Source organism: Podarcis erhardii (assembly GCF_964252035.2).
Source record: "Podarcis erhardii genome assembly, chromosome: 12".
In the NCBI taxonomy this organism is placed as follows: domain Eukaryota; kingdom Metazoa; phylum Chordata; class Lepidosauria; order Squamata; family Lacertidae; genus Podarcis; species Podarcis erhardii.
This window is the reverse complement of record NC_138513.1, coordinates 1,763,694-1,777,648: the sequence shown is the minus strand read 5'-3', so window position 1 is coordinate 1,777,648 and position 13,955 is coordinate 1,763,694. Positions and strand designations below refer to the sequence as shown.

At 42.4% G+C, this 13,955-nt stretch overlaps 1 protein-coding gene across 1 annotated transcript in view; it reads left to right on the top strand.

Annotated features, from left to right (window-relative positions):
• LOC309352935 (uncharacterized protein) overlaps positions 1 to 12,953 on the top strand; it is a gene marked incomplete at its 3' end in the record, with an annotated part of 39,439 nt that extends 26,486 nt beyond the window's left edge. The window contains exons 6-7 of the mRNA XM_081881761.1: positions 11,405 to 12,809; positions 12,929 to 12,953. Coding sequence (XP_081737887.1) covers positions 11,405 to 12,809; positions 12,929 to 12,953 — 1,430 coding nt within the window. The remainder of the gene's footprint in view (positions 1 to 11,404; positions 12,810 to 12,928) is intronic.
• Between the last annotated feature and the right edge of the window lie 1,002 nt (positions 12,954 to 13,955).

The window sequence follows — 13,955 nt, the reverse complement described above, 5'->3', positions numbered from 1 at the left end:
TCAATGTTTGGAATGTGGAAAGAGTTTCACTGTGAAGAAAAACCTCACTTGCCATCAAAGAATTCATACAGGCATAAACCCTATCAGTGCTTTGGGAAGAGCTTCAGTCAGAGCTCCCATCTCAGTTCCCATCAAATAACTCACAGTGTGGAGAAGCCATAGCAATTGCTGTGTAGTGATGACTGCTTGGGAGAGACTGTGGAAGATAGATTTGAAATTTACTGCATATTATACCTTGAGAGAAAACTATGTGAAAATAATGTATAACACCATATAAACTAGCAAATATGTATAAAAATGTACATGCCAGAAATGTCAACAGGAGGAAGGGTCATTTTATAATATGTGGTGGTCCTGTGATAAAGGCAAAGTGTTTGGGGGGAATGATATATATTAACTGAAAAGGATGTTTAAGCTGACAGTTCCTTAAAAACCTGAGGTGTTTCTGCTAGGAGCAATGGGGACGGAGGTTGTGAGAAAGCTAACCAATTCATTTATGTAGCATCAACAGCAGCTAGAACTTTTTTTGCACAGAGGTGGAAAGAGGATTACCAACAAAGGAGGAATGGCTTCTGAAACAGAGGGATTATGCTGAAATGGTGAAATTAACTGCCAAATTAAGAGGATATAATGAAGTTTTCAAGGAGGATTGGAGGCCATTGGTGGATTATCTATTAAAGTATCACCCAGACATGAAGCTGTTAGCAGGATTTGAAATATTAATGGATAGGTGAAAGAATTAACAATCCTAGAGTTTAGAAAGTAAAAACTTGTGTGCTGTGAAACAACTAATAAAATGGAGCAAAAAACAAACATCAGGAAAGGGAGGTGGGACGTCAAAAAGAAAATCCATGGCGTAAAAAAATTATATAATGTTGTGAAATACTTTTGGAGATTTAATAAAAAATGCTTTTTTAAAAAACCAGTTGCTATGTCGTAATTAAATTTTAAGAGACTTTAATTATTATTTGGGTGAGGATTGCAACGGTGTTCTTGTGCTTCGTAGCCCCAGCAGAGAAGTCAGTCTCGCCTCTCAGAGCCATGGGGTGCAAGCCTGGTCCCCAATATTTCTTCATACTACGAATCCATATCTGCAAGGTAGAAGTCATTGGCCAAGTGTTGAATGTATCAAAATCACCGAGGCCTAATTGGATCCGTAGAATGTTTGGGATCTGGTGGGCGGGGCTTGTGTGTTCTGCTCTGGAACCAGCCCCTCCAGGGTGTTCCGTTAAGAGGGACCAACGGCCTCTTTGTGCTTCTTGCCCCACACAGACTTGCTTCATGCTGTTGTATTTAGTGTTGACTCAGGTTAAGCTAATAGTCTGCTAGGACCCCTTGACCCTTTTCCCATATGCCACTGGCAATCCAGATGTTCCCCATCTGATATTTGTACATCTGGTTCTTCCTGCCTAAGTGCAGAACCTGACATTGGTCCCTATTGAAGTTCACTTTCTTAGTTGGGGGCCAGTTCTCCAACTGGGAGATGTACTGATTCTTTTACAGGTGGTCCCTTTAGATCAGGCATGGGCAAACTCGGCCCTCCAGATGTTTTGGGACTACAATTCCTATCATTCTTGACCACTGGTCCTGTTAGCTAGGGATCATGGGAGCTGTAGTCCCAAAACATCTGGAGGGCCAAGTTTGCCTATGCCTGCTTTAGATATTTCAAAAGATGGCTCTTATATCTGCTCTTGGTCTCCTCTTCTCCAGGCTAACCATACCCAGATCCCTCAACCATTCCTCAAGATGCTTGGTTACCAAACCCTTGAGCATCTTGGTGGCCCTCCTCTGGACATTTTCCAGTTGGTCAATATTCATCTTGCAGTGCCCAGAACTGGACACAGCATTCACTTTCTCTGCTGCTGCATTGGACTGTTGACGCATGTTCAGCTTATGGTCTACAAAGACCCCTGCTACTAGAAAACCAGGTCTCCCCACCCACCCCCTATATTTGTAATACAGCAGTTCTTATTTACTGAGCTGTGTGTGTGCAATTGCTGCCCTCTCCCCTCTCTTCCACACACCAGTGCCCCCTCTTTTCCTCTCCTGCACAATGAGGCCACCCATCTGAGCCCCAGAAGAGGGAGCACAGAAAGGTCAAGGGTGAGTGGGCAGTGTTGAATGGTCTCTTTAAATCTGAAGGTTCATTATTGCTCCACAAGATGTGTATTTCTTTAAAGGCCAGAGCAAATAACGTGACCTAGTTTTACAGCTGTGAAGCAGTATAGCAGGTGCTGTTAAGTTGTGGTAATTAAGCTGTTGTGTGTGGTATATTAAAGAGCACCATGTAGCTCTCTCAGTACCCTGGTGGATGGGTCACGCTTATTAATATATTGTAATTTAGTATAAAGGGAGCTTTTGTTATTAAAACCTAGCAAAAGTTATTTTTGCGTGGTCTCCCCAGCATGCCTTCTGCAACGTAACTAATCTGCAGATAGGCAACAGGCAACCCCAGGACCTGCCCTAGGCACCCAGACTGAGCCAGTTTGGACATCCAGGCCCTGGTTTCACACCATCAACCCCATTAGAGAAAGTGTGCTCCACTTGAGGAAGAGCGCAAAGGGAGATTAGCTTTCTACCAGTTCTACCATTCTAGGACTCTGTGGCTGAGGAGAAGGGGACTTGGGAGAAGCAAAGCCACCCTATGGGGCGCCTAAGACCCCTTTGCCTGCAAGAGACTGCCTGCCTCTGAACAAACAGGCAGAAATCCAACCGGGGAAGCACCTCCCCTTTCTCTTTACTTTGGCAAAGTAAGCTTTTGGTACACCACCTACAGTTCTCCCCAGCTGCTCTGGGATGCAATTCTGTGTGCTGATCAGTCAGGAAATACCAAAGTCTGCAGCCAAGCATATACAGTAGAAGCAAAAAGCAGCTCGTAACCCTGGTCTTTATTGTTGCTACAAGAGTTTGACTTGAGTGGCTAGTGAAGAAGAAGCCCAAACAAAGGGTTACTCTCTGTGTTTGAGATTTATGTGGCAGCTTGCACTCCAACATATTATTATTATTATTATTATTATTATTATTATTATTATTATTAATAATAATAATATTTCATAGAATCATAGAATCATAGAGTTGGAAGAGACCACAAGGGCCATCGAGTCCAACCCCCTGCCAAGCAGGAAACACCATCAGAGCACTCCTGACATATGGTTGTCAAGCCTCTGCTTAAAGACCTCCAAAGAAGGAGACTCCACCACACTCCTTGGCAGCAAATTCCACTGTCAAACAGCTCTTACTGTCAGGAAGTTCTTCCTAATGTTTAGGTGGAATCTTCTTTCTTGTAGTTTGGAACCATTGCTCCGTGTCCGCTTCTCTGGAGCAGCAGAAAACAACCTTTCTCCCTCCTCTATGTGACATCCTTTTATATATTTGAACATGGCTATCATATCACCCCTTAACCTCCTCTTCTCCAGGCTAAACATGCCCAGCTCCCTTAGCCGTTCCTCATAAGGCATCGTTTCCAGGCCTTTGACCATTTTGGTTGCCCTCCTCTGGACCCGTTCCAGTTTGTCAGTGTCCTTCTTGAACTGTGGTGCCCAGAACTGGGACACAGTACTCCAGGTGAGGTCTGACCAGAGCAGAATACAGTGGCACTATTACTTCCCTTGATCTAGATGCTATACTCCTATTGATGCAGCCCAGAATTGCATTGGCTTTTTTAGCTGCCGCGTCACACTGTTGGCTCATGTCAAGTTTGTGGTCAACCAAGACTCCTAGATCCTTTTCACATGTACTGCTCTCAAGCCAGGTGTCACCCATCTTGTATATTTATACAAGATGGTATATTTATCTTGTATATTTATACCCTGCCCATCTGGATGACTGCTGGTTTGTGTCTGTGGGATGCTCTCCCCAGGGAAGTTGTACATTAAAGAAATTTCTGGCTTGAGAGACTACTCAGCAGCCCAGCTCGCCGGGGTACCAGTCCCCCAGGGTCCCTGCAGTCAGTACAAGAAGGAAATTCCAGCCAAGCAATTTGGAGCAAAACAGCAGTCAGTAGACTTAGGTTCTTTATTGTTGCGCAGCAGGTTCAACAGCAGCAAGTGAACCCAGAGCAGGGGTGATATTGACTTTTAAATCTTCCCACCATATTCCAGAATACAGTTCACACAGCATCATCAATACATCATCTTTACATCCCTGACATGTCACAAAAGGGGAGGGGTAGACAGGGGTTACACTAGTTTAACCTTGGCAGAAATGTCCAGACAAGTCCTTGGTACAAATTAGCATAAGCAGACATGACAGGGCAAGACCCAGGTCTAAGATGGGCATAGGCTAATAAGGATACCTGAAGTCTCACCACCCAAAGTACAATAAAAATCCTTTTCATGTCTGGAATCTTTGGCAAGTCTGGTGATGGGGTTAGGCTTTCCTTGGCCAACAATCAGTATATGATTTTTAAAGCTAGGTAACTTCCCTGAGCTGTCAAGTTGAAAGGATACATTCAGGCATAATACTTGTAACATTTAACAACTTTAAAGATGGGGGGGGCTTTTATTTCTGTAACATCCTTATGAGTTTGAGTTTGTAATCTCTGTTTGAGTTTGTAATCCTTGTCAGAATACATACTTTTGAATGGATTAGTTTTGGTTACAATTAACTATTGATTTGTGAGTAGGGACCACTCCTACTATTGAAACTTATATTGGCCTGAGTTCTTGGTGTGCTTTCTTCCAGGGCTCTGCAGGTGGCCTGATCCTGCTTGGCAGATGCAGCGCAGGTGGAGCCTGGGTTTATTCCTTTCCTTTTTTTGAATCAATTTTATGGGGCTTTATAGATAAGGATCATGGGAATAACAAGGAGACAAATAAATGGACAGTCTTTTCTCATGTCATTTGTATATCACAAAAAAGAGCAGAATAAATTTCCAGGAATATTTACAACCTATTAGCCGTCAGTGTAGCAATTCCTGGTTAATTAATTGGTTGAAACAGAAAAGGGGGAAACATGGTAGAATTTGTTAACAGACAGCATCCCAGAGCCAAACACTGCCCTTGTGGTTCTGCTTCCTGTAGGTGTGAGTCCTTTCCCCTCTTCCGTTACCAATGAAGCCCTATAAAGTCTTGGTCTATTTGATGAACTTTCAAGGGGTGTTCAAAGCCAAGGTAATAAATTCTGTTTCAATTTAAATTTAGAGCAACCAGATTGAGCCAAATAGAGATGCAATGGGTGAGTTTTCTGAAGGCTGTTTTTTCCTTAAGACGCTGTAATGTGTGTGTTGTTAGTTGTGCCAAAACAACAACAACAACAACAAAGCTTTGTGTGTTTCTTGAGGCTTTATGTTTTTCCACCCTTGAGGCTTAATGTTATAGATGTTCAGGTTGTTCTGGTTGTGGTTATTACTCTTATTCCTACATTTATTACCCAGGGCGGGTTATAACCATTTTAAAATGCCATATTAAAAAGAGTTACAACAAATGTCATTCACAGGAATAGGAGGCAGGGCTCTAGTGTATTTGATCTTATTTTTAATGATTATAGTTTAGTAATTCTTTATTGTAGTGGTTAAGCGTAAACTGTTTAATATCTTCTGATACTTAATTATACAGTTTGCTGTTATATTCTAATGGATTATTGAATATTGCTTTATTTTATATAAGTTGTTTATTTTAAAGTTATGGTTTTATTAACTTTTTGGTATTGGATCAGATTGTTATTAGGGGTGTGATCTTTGCTGGCTATTTTGCTGTTTCTTCAGCTTGTAAACTGCCTTGTGCATAGTAACATATAAAAGCAGTATACAAATTAAAAGTGAAAATGAAATGAAACTAAATGAATGGGGGAGGAGGAGATCTCCAAGACAGGAAACAGAGGATCCTGACCCTGATAGCTATTTGTGATAAAAAATATATATATGCCACACACAAATAATTGAATATAAATCTTAACTTGTCAGGCTGGCAACAGATGACCACAACGTAACTGGCTGTGTTTAACTATATGAATTCTTTATACATCATATAAACATAACTCTTTTCACATTATCTAATTGAGTAGAATAATAATAATAATAAATTTTATTTATATAAAATAAATATAAAATTTATTTATTTATTTATACCCCACCCTCCCCGGGCTCAGGGCGGCTAACACCAGTAAAATTACAGTAAAATCATAATAGGGGGGAAAAACAATTTAAAATACAGGTTAAAATGCAATTTAAAATGCATCCTCATTTTAAAAGTAGCCCATAGATCAAAACCATAAGGGGAGGGAAACATAAGGGTCAGACTGGGTCCAAACCAAAGGCCAGGCGGAACAGCTCTGTCTTGCAGGCCCTGCGGAAAGATGTCAAGTCCCATAGGGCCCTAGTCTCTTGTGACAGAGCATCCCACCAAGTCAGGGCCAGCACTGAAACTGCCCTGGCCCTAGTTGAGACCAATCTAACCACCTTGCGTACTTGGGACCTCCAAAGTGTGGTTATTTGTGGACCTTAATGTCCTCCGTGGGACATACCAGGAGAGGCGGTCCCGTAGGTACGTGGGTCCTAGGCCGTATAGGGCTTTAAAGGTCAAAACCAGCACCTTAAACCTGACCCTGTACTCCACCGGGAGCCAGTGCAGTTGGAAAAGCACTGGGTGAATGTGATCCCGAGGCAAGGACCCCGTAAGGAGTCTCACCGCAGCATTCTGCACCCGCTGGAGTTTCTGAGTCAGCTTCAAGGGCAGCCCCGCGTAGAGCGAGTTACAATAATCAAGCCTGGAGATGAAGCAATTAAAGACCAACATTTAGAACAGGAAATACAAATAGATCAGTTCTTATATACGTAATGTCCAATATACGTAATGTTCCACGTATTTACAAATGATTGAGTTTTTTAAAACATAATGTCCAAATAGAACCTTTTTGTGTTCCACGTATGTCTTTGCGAATACAAATATCAAATGCAACAACTTTAAGGAGCAGCACTTGCAAAAGATGAACTTTTCTTTGTAATGTTCCACATCTGCCTTTGCAAAGTATAGTTGTTGTATACAGCTGCTGTTTCCTGTTACAGGTGGCAGCAATCTACAGCAAAGTTTTTTTTTCTCTTAAAGTGACCCCCTTGAAACCACCATATTCAACGTAGATTTTTAAGGTTATTACTGGTGAATCAAGATATTAAGAATAGCTCATAGAAAACAACTGTATTCTATTTCTGTATTTAAACCTGAGAGATGCAAAGAATCGAGTAGGAAAATAAATCTTGTTTCTTTCTGCATAAGAATCTTTTTGGCTTGTTCTACAGGTCTTTGATATGCCCAGATCACAAAGAAAGTTAAATATTCATCTGAATGTGACGCTTGAATAAAATGTTGCACTAAAGACACGTCAACAACACTGTTTCTGATTCTGGAACGGTGTTCTGATATTCTAACTTTGATGGGCTTAGACCTACTAATGGTGTGACCTACATATAGTAACCCACAAGGACACTTAATCACATAGATTACTCGTGAAGTTGCACATGTAGCAATTGACTGTAAAGCAAATTTAAAGCCTTCTTTGTTAGAAAACTCCTTTACTTGCAGTACATATTTACATGAGGTACATGGGATTTATTTGTGGAACACAAACAGCTTCTATTTAGACATAACGTATATAAGAACTGATCTATTACACAGTTTACATGCCAGCCATTTCCCAGCTTTGTTATTCTGCCGATTTCCTTTAAGTGGGGAATTAAGTTGTATGAAAATCCCTGCAGGGACTTTTTCCTCTCTTCCAGGACCCTGAAGCTTCTTTTGGCTCCTCGACTCCTCAGGAAGGATGAAAGAGACGGATCCTGCAAAGCTAGCGAGGATGGAAGGGGGAAGATGGACGGTTGACCTGGTCAGGTTGTCTCCTGCATCCCTCCTCTCAACCTCTGAGCGTTCCCTCCCAGGGACCTCCGAGAGATCTGGTGAGTCCCAGGGGAGGGGAGATGGGGACCTGGATGGATGGAGCCAGAGAGGAATTGGGGCTTCCTCAGTTTGGGGGTGGGGGGAGACAGGCAGGCGGATAGAGATGGAGAAGGAGAGCACCTTTCCGGGCTCCTCCACCCACCCACCTGCCTGCCTGCCTGCCTGCCTGCCTGCGCCTTTGTCATCTGCAGGCAATTTGAGCTAGGAATACATCACAGCTCCCTGGCCACCGCGATATATTGGCAGCTCACAATGTCTAAAACCAGTGCTGTGATCTGAATGCCCTACCAATGTCAGACAACTTACCGATCCATCGCGCAGCACTAGAAGCCACGACTCTTTAAAGTAACCTGATCCCGCTTTGCAGATTGAACGCAGATGAGGTCTCCGTGTGTTGCCTTTTTGTATAACTTTTATTTGCTTTTAAGAACAAGGATCATAGGACTAATAAATGATACAAATATGTCGACTGAGTCTTCTCATGTCATTTGTACATCTCAAAATAGCAGAGTACATTTGCAGGAATATCGATAACATGGGTAGGCAACCTAAGGCCTGGGGGCTGGATCCGCCCCAATCGCCTTCTCAATCCGGCCCGCGGACGGTCCAGGAATTAGCGTGTTTTTACATGAGTAGAATGTGTCCTTTTATTTAAAATGCATCTCTGGGTTATTTGTGGGGTGTAGGAATTCATTCACTCCCCCCCCCCCAAAATATAGTCCCGCCCCCCCACAAGGTCTGAGGGACAGTGGACCAACCACCTGCTGAAAGTTTGCTGACCACTGATCTATAACATATGGCTCATCATTACTGGGTTCATGAATTGGTTTAAACTGAAACAAAAAAGGGGAAAACAGGAGAGAACAGAGAACATTCAACATCACATAGCCAAATGCCTAGTCAGGAGCTCATGTGGCCGTTGTGCTTAGATTAAGTGTGAGTCATAGTCATTTTTCCTCTTGTGTTACCAATGAAACAATACAGAGTTGGTCTCCTCGTGAACATGGGAGGGGGGTTCAAAGTGAAGAAAGTGATTTACGTATAAATTTAAATTTAGACTGACCAGACTGAGGTAACTGCTGATGGGGAATGTGCAGGTGAAGATGTTGCTGTTTGTTTCATAGATGAGGCATGGGCGTTGCAGGATCTTGACCAGAGAGCTCTGCATAAGGAAGTCAAGGAGGAGAATCGTGGGATCATGGACCCCCTTGGTAAAACTCCCCGTTGGATCATAAGATCAATTTTGAGATTCCATACATACCTCTATGTGATGAACCTCCATTATTTGGTGTGTGAATGTTCAGGGAGGCAAGAGAGAATATATTGTTTATTAACATCCTTCCTAACTTGCGCTAGCAGGTTTCTTCACTTAGCAGAGTGCATTCCCCTTTACACAGGAGAAAACTAGTTCCAAATTCGTGTGAGTTTCTTAAGACAACTAGCAATTCAATCTGGCTTGTCTAGATTGAGATATGTTCTAATATTCCTGGGAAGACCCTTTTGAATCCCTCCTAAAAGAATAAAGACACCACAGTCTTATTCATATGTAACGAAAAGCAGTTTTACTTAAGATCAGGCTGAGCACAGTGTGATCCCTGAAGGCAGGCTTAAGGCTTAAAGTTACATACAAACAGGTTTACCCCATATGGGAGATGACCGGAGGGACTGCTATGGCAGCCAGCAGTCCAGTCCAGGGGAGGCAGGAAGCAGGCAGGACAAAAAGGGGAGGAAAGAGAAAGGCAGCAGGGTGACTTGGCCTTTGACCAGGTCTGGAAAGGTCACTCCCACCCACTAGTCACATGCAAGGAAGGATGATCCAGGCCAGGAGGAACAGGAAGTTTCGACTGGCTGAACCAAACATTCCCTTGCATGTCCACTCTAGCAAAACAAGGAATGCTGTACTTGACTGCTCCCAGTGGATTACATCCCACATGTGTAATTCTGCACGGTTGTACGTAGGGCAAATAACCAGTCTGCTTCTGTTAAGGATCAGCGTTTGATTGTTCCGAATTATCTTATTGCGAATGGGGGCGATAGTCTCCACCGTAGAGGGTGTTTGCCAGTCTTTATCTAATTTTTCATTCCGATCTTTCGTTAATTGAGGATTAGGGGGTTGTGATATGCTTATCACTTTAGGTTGCTGGGTAATGCTCTGTTTTGGGGTCACGGGTTTAGTATTATTTATATTTGATTCCTTTATTGTGGGATTCTCCAGGAGCTTGAATAACTTAGAAAAATTCAATTTCTTAGTTCGTGTATAACTCTTAGTCCGCCTTCCCACTTTTATGTTTTTTGACTTCTTCTTATGAAGTAGGTGTATTCCTTGGTGGCGATGCTTCTTTTTGGGTGAGGAGTGTGTGACTCGACTGTTGGTAGACATGGGAGTGGCTCTCTTTGGGACCTTCTCTGAGATACTGGGCTCTGTTGGAATTTCGGCCGCTGGAGCAGGGGTGTGTGAGATTGCTCCCCTCCTGATAAGCTCTGTCAGGCTTACTAGCAATCCCACGCATTCCATAAAAGAGTTCCTGATTGGTCTTAATTCTTTATTTATATGCATTTGGCATTCTTTCATCATTTCATTAAAAAGCCCAATCAGGACACAGATACTGCTATCTGTGTCCCAGCAGACGCTGGTCTGTGACCGTATTAATAAATTCATTCATTCATTCATTCATCCCACATATGGATGGAGACCAATAGCATCTGGGATTCTAACATCCCCACCATGATCCCTGAATGGAGGGATATCAATAGTCTTCTCTGTGAATGTTCTTTGTCTATTCATGCCTTTTTAAACAATGACCAGGCTTGTCTGAACTGCTAAGGCCTTCTTAAATGTCGGCTTCAGAGTTTTTAGGGAAGTTGATGTAACTTCTGTCAGGTTTGTTGTTTTAATTTTTGCTTTTGCTTCTGCCTGTATTTGGTTGACCAAAGAGCTGACTGACTTCGGAGATGGAGTGGATTACACGATTGAGCCAAACAAAATCTATCCCAGATACAGTGGTAGCTCGGGTTAAGTACTTGATTCATTCCGGAGGTCCGTTCTTAACCTGAAACTGTTCTTAACCTGAGGTACCACTTCAGCTAATGGGGCCTCCTGCTGCTGCCGGGCCGCCAGAGCACGAGTTCTGTTCTCATCCTGAAGCAAAGTTCTTAACCTGACGTACTATTTATGAGTTAGCAGAGTCTGTAACCTGAACCATATGTAACCTGAAGCGTATGTAACCTGAGGTACTACTGTAAAAACCAAGCAATAAGTCAGTTAATTGTTGTTGAGTCTCTGCTTCAGGATTTGTCCTTCGAGTGAGCACTCAGAGCTGATTACCTTAAGAATGGAGAGGTTTCCTTAAGAATGTCAGTTAATACCAGCCAACAAAGGCAGTGAAAACTATAGTAAAGCCTTACATCTAAGTTTCTTCAGTTCTTCCTCTATCACAAGCATTCATTAACATTGTTCAATAATCTGGAGCTCCATTTCTTCCTGACGGTCTAAATAGCTTCTCTTTTCATTGCAGATGGTGAAGAATTGGAAGGGAAGAACAAGGGGGACCAGAACAGAATCCACATAGCAGAGAAGTCATATAAATATTCAGAGTGTGGAGAGAACATCCGTCAGAGCTCCCAGTCCACCTCCCATCAAAGAAAGAGCTTCGTTAGGAGGGATAGCTTCACTTCACACAAAAGACCACAGAGTAGGGAGAAATTGTATCAGTGCAGAGAATGTGGAAAGAGTTTCACTCAGAAGGATCACCTCACTTCCCATCAAAGAATTCATACAGGGGAGAAACCCTATCAGTGCTTCGAATGTGGAAAGAGCTTCAGTCTCAGTCACAACCTCACTTCCCATCTTAGAATTCATACAGGGGAGAAACCTTTTCAATGCCATGAGTGTGAAAAGAGCTTTTGTCACAGTTCCAGTCTCACTTCCCATCAAAGAATTCATACTGGGAAGAAACCCTATCAGTGCTTGGAATGTGGGATGAGGTTCAATCAGAAGGATAGCCTCACTTCCCATCAAAGAATTCATACAGGGGAGAAACCTTTTCAGTGCCACGAGTGTGGAAAGAGCTTTTGTCAGAGTTCCAGTCTCACTTCCCATCAAAGAATTCATACAGGGCAGAAACCATATCAGTGCTTGGAATGTGGGAAGAGCTTTCGTCAGAGAGGTGATCTCACTTCCCATCAAAGAATTCATACAGGGGAGAAACCCTTTCAGTGCCTGGAATGTGGGAAAAGCTTCAGTCTCAGTCACAACCTCACTTCACATCAAAGAATTCATACAGGGGAGAAACCTTTTCAATGCCATGAATGTGGAAAGAGCTTTCGTCACAGTTCCAGTCTCACTTCCCATCAAAGAATTCATACAGGGCAGAAACCATATCACTGCTTGGAATGTGGAAAGAGCTTAAGTAAAAGGGCACATCTCACTTCCCATCAAAGAATTCATACAGGGGAGAAACCCTATCAGTGCTTGGAATGTGGAAAGAGCTTCAGCCGGAAGGATCATCTCATTTCCCATCAAAGATTTCATACAAAGGAGAAACCATATCAATGCCTGGAATGTGGAAAGAGCTTCAGTCTCATGCACAGTCTCACTTCCCATCAAAGAGTTCATATAGGGGAGAAACCCTATCAGTGCTTCGAATGTGGAAAGAGCTTCAGTCAGAGCTCCAATCTCTCTTCGCATCAAAGAATTCATACAAAGGAGAAACCATATCAGTGCTTGGAATGTGGAAAGAGCTTCAGTCTCAGGCACAGTCTCACTTCCCATCAAAGAGTTCATATAGGGGAGAAACCCTATCAGTGCTTCGAATGTGGAAAGAGCTTCAGTCAGAGCTCCAATCTCTCTTCGCATCAAAGAATTCATACAAAGGAGAAACCATATCAGTGCTTGGAATGTGGAAAGAGCTTCAGTCTCAGGCACAGTCTCACTTCCCATCAAAAAGTTCATACAGGGGAGAAACACTATCAGTGCTTCGAATGTGGGAAGAGCTTCAGGGACGGGTCTAAGCTCTCTTCCCATCACACAATTCATACAGGGGAGAAAGCTTTTCAATGTCATGAGTGTGGAAAGAGGTTCAGTCGAAGCGACAATCTCACAACCCATCAAATAATTCATACAGAGGGAAAACCAAAAAGGAAAAAGACAAAAGGAAAAATTATTAAACAACCCTTACAAAACACAAGTGTATAAAAAAGAGAAGGGGGCAGAATAACTAAAAATACCCTTTGTCACATTTGTATCATATATAGCATATCATTTATTAACCCATAGGAAGGCAGGCTCCCCCAGCACTCCCCTGGGTGAACCCCCCTTTTCCCCATCTCCCACCCTGAGAGATCCTTCCTTCCCTGCGTTCCTTGCAGGTCCCTCCCCCCTCCAACAGTCCTCTTCCTGTTTTATATAATTTTAAAACCTTTATTATACAGAAATCTTAAAAATACATACAATATAAAACATTACATTCAAACATTACACATTATGAATATACAAAAAGTATGAATGAAAGGAAAAAAAGAAAAGAGAAAAAAGAAGTAGAAAACGAATAGGAAATGATGTTATTTACAATAAAGAAAAGCCTTCCGCCTATACTCATTGTACTATTTTGAACTATTTTTTTTACAGTTTCCTAAATCTCCCTCCCCCCCTCATCTCACATTCTCCTTTTTGGTTCTAGTTTTCTCCAATATTTCCTTATATTAGAAAACTCATTTGATATCTGCCATAAAGCTTTTGTTATCACAGTTAACTTTAAGGTATTCTTTGATTACTGTCCATTCTTTATTAACATCTTGTATCGTATTTCCTCTTACTGCTCCGGTTATCCTTGCTAACTGTATGTATTCTTGCAATTTGGTTTGCCATTTGAGTTTTGAGGCGATGGTTTCTCTTTTCCGATTTTGTGCAGTTAGAATCCTGGCAGCAGTTGTGGCGAACATAAATAAATGGCCTGCTTGTCTTCTTGATTTCCATTGTCATGATTCCTGGCAAAAAAGCCACCGGTCTCTGCAGGACAGGCGGCCACCCAACTTCCACATCAAAGTCTCCAGCAAAGGAGAGTCAGG